The sequence below is a fragment of the Galeopterus variegatus genome, unplaced genomic scaffold (assembly GCF_000696425.1).
Source record: "Galeopterus variegatus unplaced genomic scaffold, G_variegatus-3.0.2 Scaffold155, whole genome shotgun sequence".
Taxonomy (NCBI): Eukaryota; Metazoa; Chordata; class Mammalia; order Dermoptera; family Cynocephalidae; genus Galeopterus; species Galeopterus variegatus.
In genome coordinates, this window is record NW_007726266.1 from 150,110 (window position 1) to 163,971 (window position 13,862).

The 13,862-nt window shown below is 38.5% G+C and overlaps 1 protein-coding gene across 1 annotated transcript in view; it reads left to right on the forward strand.

The window, feature by feature from the left end:
• YWHAE (tyrosine 3-monooxygenase/tryptophan 5-monooxygenase activation protein, epsilon) overlaps positions 1-13,862 on the forward strand; it is a 46,740-nt gene that overhangs the window by 26,634 nt on the left and 6,244 nt on the right. Inside the window, exons 2-5 of the mRNA XM_008592940.1 lie at positions 4,092-4,291; positions 8,034-8,140; positions 8,805-9,011; positions 12,649-12,785. Of these exons, the coding sequence (XP_008591162.1) occupies positions 4,092-4,291; positions 8,034-8,140; positions 8,805-9,011; positions 12,649-12,785 (651 nt within the window). The remainder of the gene's footprint in view (positions 1-4,091; positions 4,292-8,033; positions 8,141-8,804; positions 9,012-12,648; positions 12,786-13,862) is intronic.

The window sequence follows — 13,862 nt, forward strand, 5'->3', positions numbered from 1 at the left end:
TTTTTTTTTTTTTTTTTTTAAAGATGACCGGTAAGGGGATCTTAACCCTTGACTTGGTGTTGTCAGCACCACGCTCTCCCAAGTGAGCTAACCGGCCATCCCTATATAGGGATCCGAACCCGTGGCTGTGGTGTTAGCACCACACTCTCCCAAGTGAGCTACCACGGGCGGCCCTAATCATTGAAATTCTTAAGATGAACTGCATGCTGCAACAGCTGCTCTCTTTTAGGGTTTAGGTGTTATTCCTTTATGGAATCCATACACTTACTTTTGCACTTCTCAGGGTAGCCACATTTGCCACAGGGGTCAACTCCTAAAGGTGGTAGTCCTTAGAGCCACAGTGGTGATACAATGTGTGTGTCTTATTGCCATGCTTTCCAAATGATGTTCCCTTCGTCATCTTGCGTCTGCAGGCAGGTGGCCTGTATAGGGATCCAAACCCTTGACTTTGGTAGTTTTTAAAAAATTTATTAAAAAAAGAAAAAAAAGGAAAGTAACAAGTGATGAGGATGTGGAGAGGTTAGAGTTCTCCTACATTTCTGGTAGGAATGTAAAAACGGTGCAGCCCCTGTAGAAAACAGTTTGACATGTCCCTTCTCAAAAAGTTAGATTTACCATGGAGTTAGATATGACTCTGGAGTTCCCCTCTTAGTTACATACTCAAAAGAACTGAAAGCATATGTCCACACGAAAGCTTTTACATTAATGTTCATAGCATTATTCATAATAGCCAAAAAGTGGAAATAACCTAAATGTCTGTTAATTGATAAGTAAAATGCGGTATTGTCCATACACTGACTGCTACACTTGTGGATGAACCTTGCTAAGTGAAAGAAGCCAGTCACAAGAGACCACATATTGTATGGTTCCATTTATATGAAATGTCCAGAATAGGCAAATCTGTAGAAATGGGAAGTAGACTGGTGGTGGACTAGGACTGGGGTTGGACTTGGGGCTTTTCTTTCTTTTCTTCTTTTTTGGTGACTGGCCCCACTAGGGACCCGAACCTTTGACTTTGATGTTAGAACATTGTGCTCTAACCACCTGAGCTAAGAGGCCTGCCCTGTTTTCGTGTATATCTAAATGAAGGCAGGTATACTAAGTTGAAGCTGGAATAGTAGACTGCAACTGAGCGGTTTAAATGTTTCCTCATGACATTATAAAAATATTAAATGTTCGTTGTTGAAAATTTTTAATGAATAGAGGGGCCGGCCCTGTGGCGCACTCGGGAGAGTGTGGTGCTGGGAGCGCAGCACCACTCCCGCTGCGGGTTCGGATCCTATATAGGACTGGCCGGTGTGCTCACTGGCTGAGCGCGGTGCGGGCGACACCACACCAAGGGTTGCGATCCCCTTACCGGTCACAAAAAAAAAAATTTAATGAATAGAAAAGTGAAGAAAATCTAAATCGTCTGGAACAGTACCCAGAGATATATCACAGTTAAGTTTTTATAGTATTAGTTGTTGTGTTTAGTTTTTTTCATATAAAATGTTTCAGAGCCCAACAATTGAAAGAATTAATGGGGCTGTTTTTGGTGTAGCTGTTTTTATGATTTGCTTTGCTGGGACCAATTTAGAAAATTGTATTACTGCTTCACTCTGAATATGTTTGGCTTGTTGGTTTTTGAGAATAAACTAGTATGGAAATGGGTTTACTTTACTGACTCTAAATTTAGTCTTTGAACGATGATCATGATTTTAAAAACAAAATTGGGCATGGTTGTTTAAAATGAATGGTTTCAGACTCCAACAAATGAATTAATGAATGATTTTATTACCATACCTTAAGAACTTTTTTTTAATGCTTCAGAATTGCATTTTAAAAATCACTTCTGTTGAGGTATAATTTAAACATACAATAAAATATATTACTTTTACATGTACAATTCAGTGAGTTTTGAATAATGTATACAGTTGTGTAGCCACCACAGTAAAACAATTTGTATTACCTCTTAATTTTCTTTCTTTTTTTCTTTTTAAAAAAGATGACCGGTACGGGGATCTTAACCCTTGACTTGGTGTTGTCAGCACCACGCTCACCTAGTGAGCTAACCGGCCATCCCTACATAAGGATCCGAACCTGTGGCCTTGTTGCCATCAGCACCACACTCATCCTGAGTGAGCCATGGGCTGACCCATTACCTCTTAATTTTCCATTTTGCTCCTTTGCATATCCTCACTTCACCCCACACCTTGGTAACCACTTACTTGCTTTCTGTCTTTTTAGCTTTGCATTTTCTTTTTTTTTCCTTTTTGACTGACCGGTAACAGGATCGCAACCCTCAGTGTCGCGCCCGTACTGGGGACCAGCAACGGGATCGCAACCCTCGGTGTTGCGCCCACACCGCGCTCAGCCAGTGAGCGGGAACCGGTCTCCACATGGGATCCGAACCCTCGGCGGGAGCGCCCTGCGCCACCGGGCCGGCCCTAGCTTTGCATTTTCTATAATTTGATGTAAATGGAATCACACAGTCTTCTTATTTTTACTCTGACATTTTTCACTTAGCATGATGTTTTGAGATTCATCCATGTTGTTTGTATCAGTTAAATTCCTTTTTATTTTTGAGTAGTATTCCACCGTATATATGTGTACCACAATTCATTTATTTCCCCTCTTGATGGACATTTTGGGTTGTTTCTGCTTTTTGACTGTTATGAATAAAATTGCTATGAGCATTTGTGTAAAAAGTCTTGTGAAGATATTTTCATTACTCATGGGTGATAAGTAGAACAGGGATTGTTGAGGTATACGGTCAGTGTTTTAATTGTTAACTATAAAGAAAACTGCCCAACTGTTTTCCAGAGAGACTTGGTATTCCTGTAAGGATGATTTTAAAAACTTATTTTCCTGGGATTACACATTAGGAAGACTTTTCTTAATTTAGCATACCATTAAGCAGTGTTTCATAAAGTCACCATTTGCATCATACCTATTTATTATAGTATGCTTATGCTTAGGATGTTAATATATGCTAAGGGTGCTTGTTAGAATGCAGATTCTTGGGTCTCATCACCAAAAAATTCTGAATCAGTAAAATTCTGAATCAGTAAAATGGGAGAGGCACAGGGTATTATGGCACACATCCTTTTCTAAAGGTGCTTTTCATTAATATGTTTATTCAGTTACTATTTATTTGAGCTGTTTTTGGTTCATCCTTGCATTGACATGCCTGTTGTATTATTTATTTTTTCCTATACTTGGGATAGCCCAAGGTTTATCTGGGCTGCTTTCTTTGCTCGCCATCTAGTGGTAATGAAGAACCATGAAAAGTTTTTTTCAATGAATGAATTCATAGGAAGTGGACAGAGCCCTTCTAAAACAGGAAGGATAGAAAATCCAGAATTTGTACTTGTGACAAACCATGTGCTCAGTTATATTTCTGCTGTATGAATGAATTCCCCTTCTTCACATGACTTTGGTTTTTGGAAAATACAACTTATTTGTAAGGTAATACATTTTAGAGCTTGTAAGTTTTTAATCTTTGTGTTTAAACTGCTAGCTCAATTATTTTTACTGGAAAATGGGTCAGTATCCATTTCTAGTTCCCTTATTTAACAGGACAGAGATGTCTCCAAAGCACGCTAAATTATGCTTGGTTTTGTATGAAGTCTTCCTGATTCCATATAACTTATATTCTAGATTCTCTTGCTGTTGGATCTTAGTTTAGTTTCTTTTACATGTCTTTGGGTTTTTTACTCACATTACTTTTGGTGATTATGGAGTTGTCTTTCTTAAAATTCTTGGCTTCTGTTTTCCATTAGCTTGGCAGGAAAAAAACTTATGTGTTAACAAAACTTTAAGTTTGGAAGGTCTTTTTTGTTTGTTTGTTTTTTGTCTTTGTCTTTTTCCGTGTCCAGCAACGGATCGCAACCCTCAGTGTTGCCCCCGTACCGGACCGGGGACCAGCAACGGGATCGCAACCCTCGGCGTTGCTCCCGCGCCTCGCTCAGCCAGTGAGCGGGAACCGGTCTGTATGTGGGATCCGAACCCTCGGGCGGGAGCGCCGCCGCGCTTCCCAAGCGGCGCACTATCCAGTGCGCCACTGGGCCGGCCCTAAGTTTGGAAGGTCTGATTTTGCTTTTCCCTTATAGAAATGGTGGAATCAATGAAGAAAGTAGCAGGTATGGATGTGGAGCTGACAGTTGAAGAAAGAAACCTCCTATCTGTTGCATATAAAAATGTGATTGGAGCTAGAAGAGCCTCCTGGAGAATAATCAGCAGCATTGAACAGAAAGAAGAAAACAAGGGAGGAGAAGACAAACTAAAAATGATTCGGGAATATCGGCAAATGGTGAGGTTGTTGTATTTTTAAAGAAAGATGATTAGTATTTCTTAAATGTAGGTATTGTGAGGTGAATTTGTAGAGTTTGTTTTGGTGCTGTTCTTATTTCCATTGAAAGATACCATTTTTATATCCAGTGTTCTAATTTTTAGTGTATGGATTTTATGCAACAGAAAGAAGTGATTCCCCTTCCCCCCCAGGGCTGGGGGAGAGGTTGTTACCTGAATATGCCCTAATTTTTGGCTTTATTTTTATACTTAAAAATAATTCTCCAAGGGAAAGGAGGATTGTTTCTTTTCTGTGTCTAGCTTAAGTCTCAGGCCTACAGCTTTCAGTAATTCGGCCATAGGCATTGCATACAACCCGGGACACACGTGTGATATGAGGGCTCTTCAAAAAGTTTGTGGAAAAATAAACTGAAAGATAATCCAAATCTTTCCATGAATTTTTTAAAGACCTCTCATATGTATGTAATACATATATCTTATAGTTTAGTGGAATTTTGTATTTTACTCACCTGGATTAGAAATTACAGGCTACTGGGCCAGCCCTTGGCTCACTTGGGAGAGTGTGGTGCTGATAACACCAAGGCCATGGGTTCGGATCCCTATAAAGGGATGGCCAGTTAGCTTACTTGGGAGAGCGTGATGCTGACACCACCAAGTCAAGGGTTAAGATCCCCTTACTTATCATTTTTTAAAAAAAAAGAAAGAAAGAAATTACAGGATACTGTCTTTTCAGGACAGAGGCAAAGAACTTTTTCCCCTGGAAGCTGCAGCAGGTGGTGTTCAATTTTGAGCACTGCACAATTAGAGAACAAATTTAATTTTTGTTTTTATTGTAGTAACTGTAAAACACTTCACTGTGTTAAAGGACAGAATTACAACAAGTTTAGTTAACAAGGTTCAATTGGCTTTATTGCAATTCTAGAATTGGGCAACACATTGTTCCATAAAATTGAATAAGAATTCCAGTGAGCTGAGCAAAAGAAGTTGATTTTTATAGACAGAAGGAGGCTGAAGAAAGCAGAAACAAAGAACAAAAAAACGGGATTGGTCATTTCAAAGTTACTTTCCTTGTAAGGTAGGAACATGAAGGCAGAACAGTAGAAAAATAACTGACTAGTTAACATCAGGTTACTTCAAGCTATCTCTTGTGTAAGGAGGGAACTTCATTATCATATCTGTTAAAGAATTAAACTGGCCTTTGGGAGAAATCGGCTGTTACCTCCTTCTCCTTATTTCTTGGAAGGTCAGACCAGAACTTAAGAGCAGTTTAGCAGGGGTGACTCCAATTTGAATTTTAGTCTGGTGTTTTGGGGCCTAGTGTAGGAACTTAGTCCAAAGCAGTAGCCTCCTGTAAGTTTTATTTAACAACTGGCTACTTGAAATGAACATTCAGGGCTGTTTAACAAATTTTTGTGTATCTCTTGTGTGCTACCGAATTTGCTAGGTATAAGAGTGCAAATATGAAACATACAGTTAACTATCCTTATGGAAGCCCAGTCTAGTCATGTTTTTTAAACAGAATAGAAAACAGGGCATTGGACACTAAGGGTAAGAATTATGAATCATAAAGTTACTTCAAATATTATGTAATACAAGGATACTTCAAAAAGTTTGTGAGAAAAATAGAATTAAAAATAGTACAAATCTTTTCATGAACTTTTGAAGTACTCTCATACATATATAAAATGTCTTCTTTACTGTTCAAGTCTTGTTCAACAAAGGTTTTTTGGCGGCTGGTCATTACAGGAATTGAACCCTGGACCTTGGTGTTATCAGCCCCTCGCTCTGACCAATTGAGCTAACTTGTCTGCCCCCTCAAAAGTTTGATAGCCATTAATTAAGTGCAGTGGTTCTCAACCAGAGGTGATTTTGTTCCTCACAGGACATTTTTGATTGTTATATATTGGAGGGTGCTGTTGGCATCTAGTGGGTAGAGACAGGGACACTGCTAAATATCATATTTGCACGCACAGGACAGTTCCCACAACAAAGAATTATCCTGCCCAAAATGTCATTAGTGCTGCTATTGAGAAACTGATCCTAGTAGAAGACACAGGCATGTCAACAGTGAAGGGAATTGCAAAGCAGGCACAAAGTAGCATGGGGTGAGTGAGCTTGGTTGGAAGAGGGAAGGGGCAGGGAACCAACGGTATGGGACACTGTTGAGGGTGGGGAAATATTTTTGTAAGGTATTTTATTTACTTAATCTTTAAAATGACCTTGGAAGGGTAGGTATTATCCTTATTTATAGATGAAGTTCTAAGTGGTTAAATTACATACTTGAGGTTACATAGAACGTGGTGAGCTGGGACTGATTACCCATCAATATGTTGGAACAAAGAATATGGATTGTCAGTAGACAAATTTAGTGTCCCAGAGGGATGAGGAAATTAGAAAGTTGAAAGTGCTGAACAAAGAAGTGTGAGCTAGATCGTAGGATTTCGGCTAAGTAGAAATGGGAAACAAGAAGCAAAGAGAGTGACTGATAAATGGGGAGAATATGAAAGGTTCAAAACTCTAGAGGTCTTGATGAGTCCCTCGGTAGGAATAGCAAGAGTAAAGGAACTAAAAAGGAAGTTAAAGGCCGAGAGTGGAGTATTAGAATTTAAGATTTCTAGGATAGAATAACACGGTTAGGGATACTGACAGGTGAATTTCATGGAGTAGAAATCAAAGAGCTGTGAAAGGAACATAGATGAAAATACCTTGATGTGATATCAGGTATTGGAGAGGTAGGTTGTAGATACACAGTGAACATAGGGAAAGGGCCTCGAGATCTATTGATGATCGAAATTGAGAAATAGAATGTAGGATATAAGCCTCTGAGGAGGAAGGGTTATAGGAGAGTAGTCATATTGAGTATGTAAGGAGCTAGGAGAACTTAGAAATCTTCTCCTAGAGCAATCTCTACTTGAGAAAGTGGGAGACTTTTTTACAGTGGAAAGGAGTTTCCACAGGTGAACCTGGAAAGGTTCAACAGTGTCTCTGAATTAATGGAAAACAGAGCAAGAGGGTTTTGGGTACTTCAAAAAGATCATGGAAAAATGTAATTAAAAGATAATGGCTCTTTTTATGAGCTTTTTGAAAACCCCTTGTATGTTTAGAGATGGTGTGCATTTTCAGCATTAGAAACTGATAGAGATGAGTGGAAGTGTTTACTTAGGTATACAGATTTTTGGTCCCATAACTGGTAATGGCTGTCAACCACTAAAGTGATTGGTGGTTGAGCATAGTTAGGAAAGTTAGGAATGTGAGTACTGGAGGCAAACTGCCTGGGTTTGAATTTTGACTCTGTACCTTGCAACCTTCCTGTGTTCAAATCTTAGCTACAGTTTTTAAAAGTTCTTTGGGCAGTATCTTAACCTCTGTCTCTCCATGTAAATAGAGATAATAGTTGCTACTTCATTAAAGAAGTTAATTCATGTAAATGCTGAGCACTTAGTACAAAGCAATCTGTATTCAGTGTTACTCATCAGTAATTCTATTACTGAATTGTGAGGTTGTATGTGGGGTGTGCATGTGTGTTTTTAAGCATTTAACCAATAGGATGCAGAAAGAAAAAGGTATTTGCCATAACCTAGAGGTAGCTTTTCTCAGCTTTTGTGTCAAGGGGGAAGAGAATTTGGAGAGGGATGTGTGTTCTATTTAATATTAGGCTTTCTTTCTCAAAACCAGAGGTAATAATTTATAGAGTTTCCAGACTTAATTTGTGTGATTTTAAAATTTTTCTTTTATCTTTTCAGGTTGAGACTGAGCTAAAGTTAATCTGTTGTGACATTCTGGATGTACTGGACAAACACCTCATTCCAGCAGCTAACACTGGCGAGTCCAAGGTTTTCTATTATAAAATGTAGGTTCTATACTAGAAGGGAAAATGTAAGATTAAAAGTTGGCCTTGTTAGAATCATGACTTTTTCTAGGTTTTTTAACTTGTATTTAAAAATAGTTGTTTAATGTTGAAAGGATAGTTACATGGGAGGAGTGATTCTCAAAACTTAAAAAATATATATTCATTTCCAAATTCACAGCTAATAAAGAATTAATATTGTTGCATTTAAAATTGGCCAGACTATTATAAAAATGTACTAGTTTTTGCTTTACTCATTTACATTATTTTGCTTTTGTGAGTTCCCTCCACTAGCTACAGGTATACGTTTCACAGTGCAGTCTTAACATTTTATATAGAAAGTTAATTTTATGATTAATAAACTGTTGTGCCATTCTTTGGAACCACTTACTGGTTTTTAATTCTGGTATCAAGTGCTAACTTTGATTTTTGAGGCCTCATTAAATTTCTTCAGGATTTTTCCTATATTGAGTAATATGTAATCTCTAAGGAAAAAAACTAAATAGATAAATTTGCCATTGCTGAGTTTTTAAAAATATCGGAGTACCTCTATTGTTAAAATATATTTTGTCACATATTTCCTATCGTATGGAAAAAATTTTAAGTTTATCTTTCTTTTAAAAGCATTGTTTCTAAATTCTGGGTTTTTTTTTTTTGTTTGTTTTAGGAAAGGGGATTACCACAGGTATCTGGCTGAATTTGCGACAGGAAATGACAGGAAGGAGGCTGCGGAGAACAGTCTAGTGGCTTATAAAGCTGCTAGTGATATTGCAATGACAGAACTTCCACCAACGCATCCCATTCGCTTAGGTCTTGCTCTCAATTTTTCCGTATTCTACTATGAAATTCTTAATTCCCCTGACCGTGCCTGCAGGTAAGTCATGGAGGAGGACAAAAGCTCTCAATATGAAAGTGAAAAAAGGTTACAAAGGATAGCTGATGTTTTTCTGTTTTGTCAAGAAGGATCACCTTTGGAGGCTTGGCCACATAATAATCCTCTGTGCTCTTACTAAAACTGTTTTCGAATAGTATAAATTCAGACCTATCTCAACCCGCTAGCATGACAGTTAGGATAATTATGTTGTTGGGGGAAATTTTTGTGGTTTGTAGATTGAAAAGAATAATAGGCTATTTATACTGAGTTGGGCAAGGGAATGAGAGGAATTATCTTAATTTTTATATATTCGCTTTCCATCTTTTTTTTTTTTTTTTGTCTTTTGTCTTTTTCCCAGCCAGTGAGCGGGAACCGGTCTGTATGTGGGATCCGAACCCTCGGCGGGAGCGCCGCCGCGCTTCCCAAGCGGCGCACTATCCAGTGCGCCACTGGGCCGGCCCCTCGCTTTCCATCTTTATGGGCATGTTTTTAATAATAGTTATGCTCCCGGTGAACATATCATTTGTATTTTCTGCTTCAATATATTATAAACAATTTTCAGTCTCATTGATGTATATTAAACTATTCCACGTATACTTCAGCTTGTTCCAGTTTTTGATGTTATACATATAAATTAAAGGAATATCTTTATGGACTTAACTTTTTACTTTGTTAAAATTATGGTAAAATATACCTAAAGTGAAATTCATCATTGCGTAACCATTTTTAAGTATATGATTCAGTGGCGTTAAGTACATTCACAGTGTTGTATTACCATCGCCACTATTTATTTTAAAGCCTTTTCATCACCCCACCCAGAACAAAATATAACCACTAAGCAAGAATTCCATGTCCTGCCCCCAGCCCCTGGTAAACCTGTTTCACTTTCTGTCTCTCTGAATTTGCCTATTGTAGTTATCTCATATAAGTAAGACCATATAATATTTGTCTTTTTTGTGTTTGGTTTATTTCACTTAGCATAATGTTTTCTTTTCTTTTTTTTTTTTTTTAAAGATGACCGGTAAGGGGATCTTAACCCTTGACTTGGTGTTGTCAGCAACACACTAACACATTGAGCTAACCGGCCATCCCTATATGGGATCCGAACCCGGGGCCTTGGTGTTATCAGCACCGCACTCTCCCGAGTGAGCCACGGGCCGGCCCGGCATAATGTTTTCAAGGTTCATCTAGGGTGTAGTATGTATCAGAACCTCAGTCTTTTTTATGGCAGAATAATCATTTTATACCACATTTTATTCATTCATCCTTTGGACATTTAGGTTTGTTTTTGCCTATTCTGACTAATGCTTCAATGAGCATTGGCACACCAAGTATCCGAGTCTCTGTTTTCAACTCTACCTAGGAGTAGAATTGCTGGGATGTGGTAATTCTGTGTTTAGCTTTTTGAGGAGATAGCCAAACTGTTTTCTACAGAGGCTGCACCATTTTACATTTCTACCAGCAGTTCATGAGCATTCCATTTTCTTTACATTCCCATCAACACCTGTTATTTTTCTTTTATTCATTATTTTATAGTAGTCAGTCTAATGGGTGTGGGGTAGCATCTCATTGTGGTTTTGATAGGCATTTTTCTAAGGACTAATGATGTTGCACGTGTTTTCATTTGCCTGTTGGCCAATTGTATATCTTCTTGGAGAAGTGTCTATTCAAGTTTTTCCTGCATTTTTTTTTTTCTCCTTTTTGTCTTTTTTTACTGACTGGTAACGGGATCGCAACCCTCGGTGTCGCGCCCACACCGCGCTCAGCCAGTGAGTGGGAACCGGTCTCCACATGGGATCCGAACCCTCGGCAGGAGCGCCGCTGCGCTCTCAAGCGGCGCACTCTCCAGTGAGCCACTGGGCCGGCCCTTTCCTGCATTTTTGAATTGGGTTGATTGTTGAGTTTTAGGAGTTCTTTATATATTCTTGATATTCATCTCTTATCAGGTAAATGGTTTGCAAATATTTTTTCCTGTTCAGTGGGTTGTCATTTTGCTTTCTTGATATTATCTTTTGCTGCACAAAATGTTTTTAATTCTTTTTTTTTTTCTAAAAGATGACTGGTAAGGGGATCTTAACCCTTGACTTGGTGTTGTCAGCACCACGCTCACCCAGTGAGCAACCGGCCATCCCTATATGGGATCCGAACCCGTGGCCCTGGTGTTATCAGCACCGTACTCTCCCGAGTGAGCCATGGGCTGGCCTCGAAAATGGTTTTTTAAAGATGGGGAAAGGGAGATTACTAATAAAATAGAATGCCAGTATTCTTAATATTTCATGAAAGGAGAGATTTTCCTGCTGTAAGGTAGATTCATTTGAATACAAACCAATATTAATCTAAAAACATTCTAAAATACTAGTTGATTTTGTCCAGATACAGTTATTAACTGAAGAAGCTATAGCTATTTAGGTAATAGTATTGGTTGAATCTTTCATTGCAGGGTCGGGTGGCCGGCCAGCATTTGGAACCAAACCCTTGACCTTGGTGTTACAAGGCTGCACTTTAACCAATTGAACTAACTGGCCAGACCCTTACTGCCGTTTTCTTTTTTTTTTTTTCCTTTTTGTCTTTTTTCGTGACTGGTAACGGGATCGCAACCCTCGGTGTTGCGCCCGCACCGCGCTCAACCAGTGAGCGGACCAGTCTCTATATGGGATCCGAACCGTGGCGGGAGCTCTGTCGTGCTCCCAAGCACCGCACTCTACCAAGTGCACCACCAGGCCGGCCCTTTACTGCCGTTTTCTAGTCTAGCTGTCCCACACATTGCTCGAACTTAAACTCCATGCCCTTCATGCTCTTTCCCTATCCATTAAGATTAGTTCAAATTTGACTTCCCCATTAATTGTTCTTCCTCTTGGGTACCTGCAGTACTTTCTCTGGAAGAGCAGTTCAGTTTCTTTTTTTATAATAGCTACATATATGTGAATCCTTCATCCCTAGGTGTTGAAGTTAATTGTGGGCTGAGATTATGTCTTTCTTTTTTTTGTTTCCCTACCAATGTCAAATATCATTTGGTATATTTAGTACACAGTACTTAATAAATGTGGATTTTGTTTCTGTAGATAGCTTATATGATCCCATTTCCATGGGTTCTGTATTGCCTTTTTAAAGTTTTTTTTTTTTTTTTTTACTTCCTTTCCATTAACATTAAATTCTGTTGAGTTAAACACTGAAATATTTTCCAAGATTTTCTTTTTGCATTAAAAGTTTATTAAATAAGTAAACTGTTGACTAAAACTTGGAAATACCTTTATTATGCGCTTGAGGGTACTTCAGAAAGTGTATGGACAGATTTGTATTGTCTTATAATTCTATTTTTCCATGAAGTTTTGAATTACCCGTGTATATTTTGGTGGTGGTTTAGGATGGAATTTGGTCTATATATGTGTCTGATAGCCTGTATATTCTATGTATTCTAGCCTATAAGTAATTGACTTACAGAAAGCTTAGTAAGAAGTAATGTTCCAATCATTTTTACTTCAAATTTTCGACAATTGTATCTTTTACTTTATATCATTGTCACTATTATACACTGTGGAATAACTGAAGAAATGATTAGTATCTAACTTAGTCATTTCTAATTGTTTTTGGACTTGCTTAGTTAATTTTTGTAATTCATTTATTTAAATACTTTCAGGTTGGCAAAAGCAGCTTTTGATGATGCAATTGCAGAACTGGATACGCTGAGTGAAGAAAGCTATAAAGACTCTACACTTATCATGCAGTTGTTACGTGATAATCTGACACTATGGACTTCAGACATGCAGGGTGATGGTAAGCAGACTCTGAAGTTAAATGTGTCTCTTTCAGTTGTTGGATATTTTTCCTCTTTTTAGAAATTCCTTGGTGTTTCTTTACATCAAGCTACAATCTGGATTCATAGCCTGTTCTCTATCAAATTTTAATTTCTGCCTTTACAGGAGATGCTACCAAAGTATAGTATTCCATTTTGGGCTGTAAGATGGTAAAGTAGAAAACACCTATTTGGAAAAGAGGATCTTATGTTAATATTTAAAGGTTTAAAATTCTGCCTTTAATTAATAAAGTTTTGTTAACTTAGTTTACCTCTTCCTTCACACTGTGTTGGTTGTGGACAAGAAAGATGGAGAGCAAGCAGTTCATTTTATCTTCCCCAGATTCAGTGTTAGAGGGTGAGGTTAAATGAATTTAAAACTAGATGCTATCAGTAGGTATTTATGAAGCATCTTGTTTTTGTGGAAATCTTTTATCTAAAAAGGAGCTAGTTTGCCTCTTGGATTCTTTAGAGACATGGAATGTACTTGCCCTAAGGTCCTTATTTAAGAGGTCTGGTGTAGCCTCTGTTTTTATTTTTTGATAGGTTTTCAGTTTCATATAGGTACTAGAGTATTATGTAAAGTGGAATCAATTGTGATTTGGGGTGGGGAGGGTTTGTATTAATATTTCATTTAAATGTAGAAGCCCAGATTTGTTACATTTGTTGATTTCTTTTTTTTTTTTTTTTTAAAGATGACCAGTAAGGGGATCTTAACCCTTGACTTGGTGTTGTCAGCACCACGCTCACCCAGTGAGCAATCGGCCATCCCTACGCTCTCCCAAGTGAGCTAACCGGCCATCCCTATATGGGATCTGAGCCCGTGGCCTTGGTGTTATCAGCACCGCACTCTCCCGAGTGAGCCACTGGCCGGGCCTACATTTGTTGATTTTATTTTATTTTATTTTTTTGTCCTTTTTGAGACCGGCCGCACCGCGCTCAGCCAGTGAGCGCTGTGAGCGCACCGGTTATCTCTATATAGGATCCGAACCCGCAGCGGGAGCGCTGCTGCGCTCCCAGCACCACACTCTCCCGAGTGCGCCACGGGCTCGGCCCTA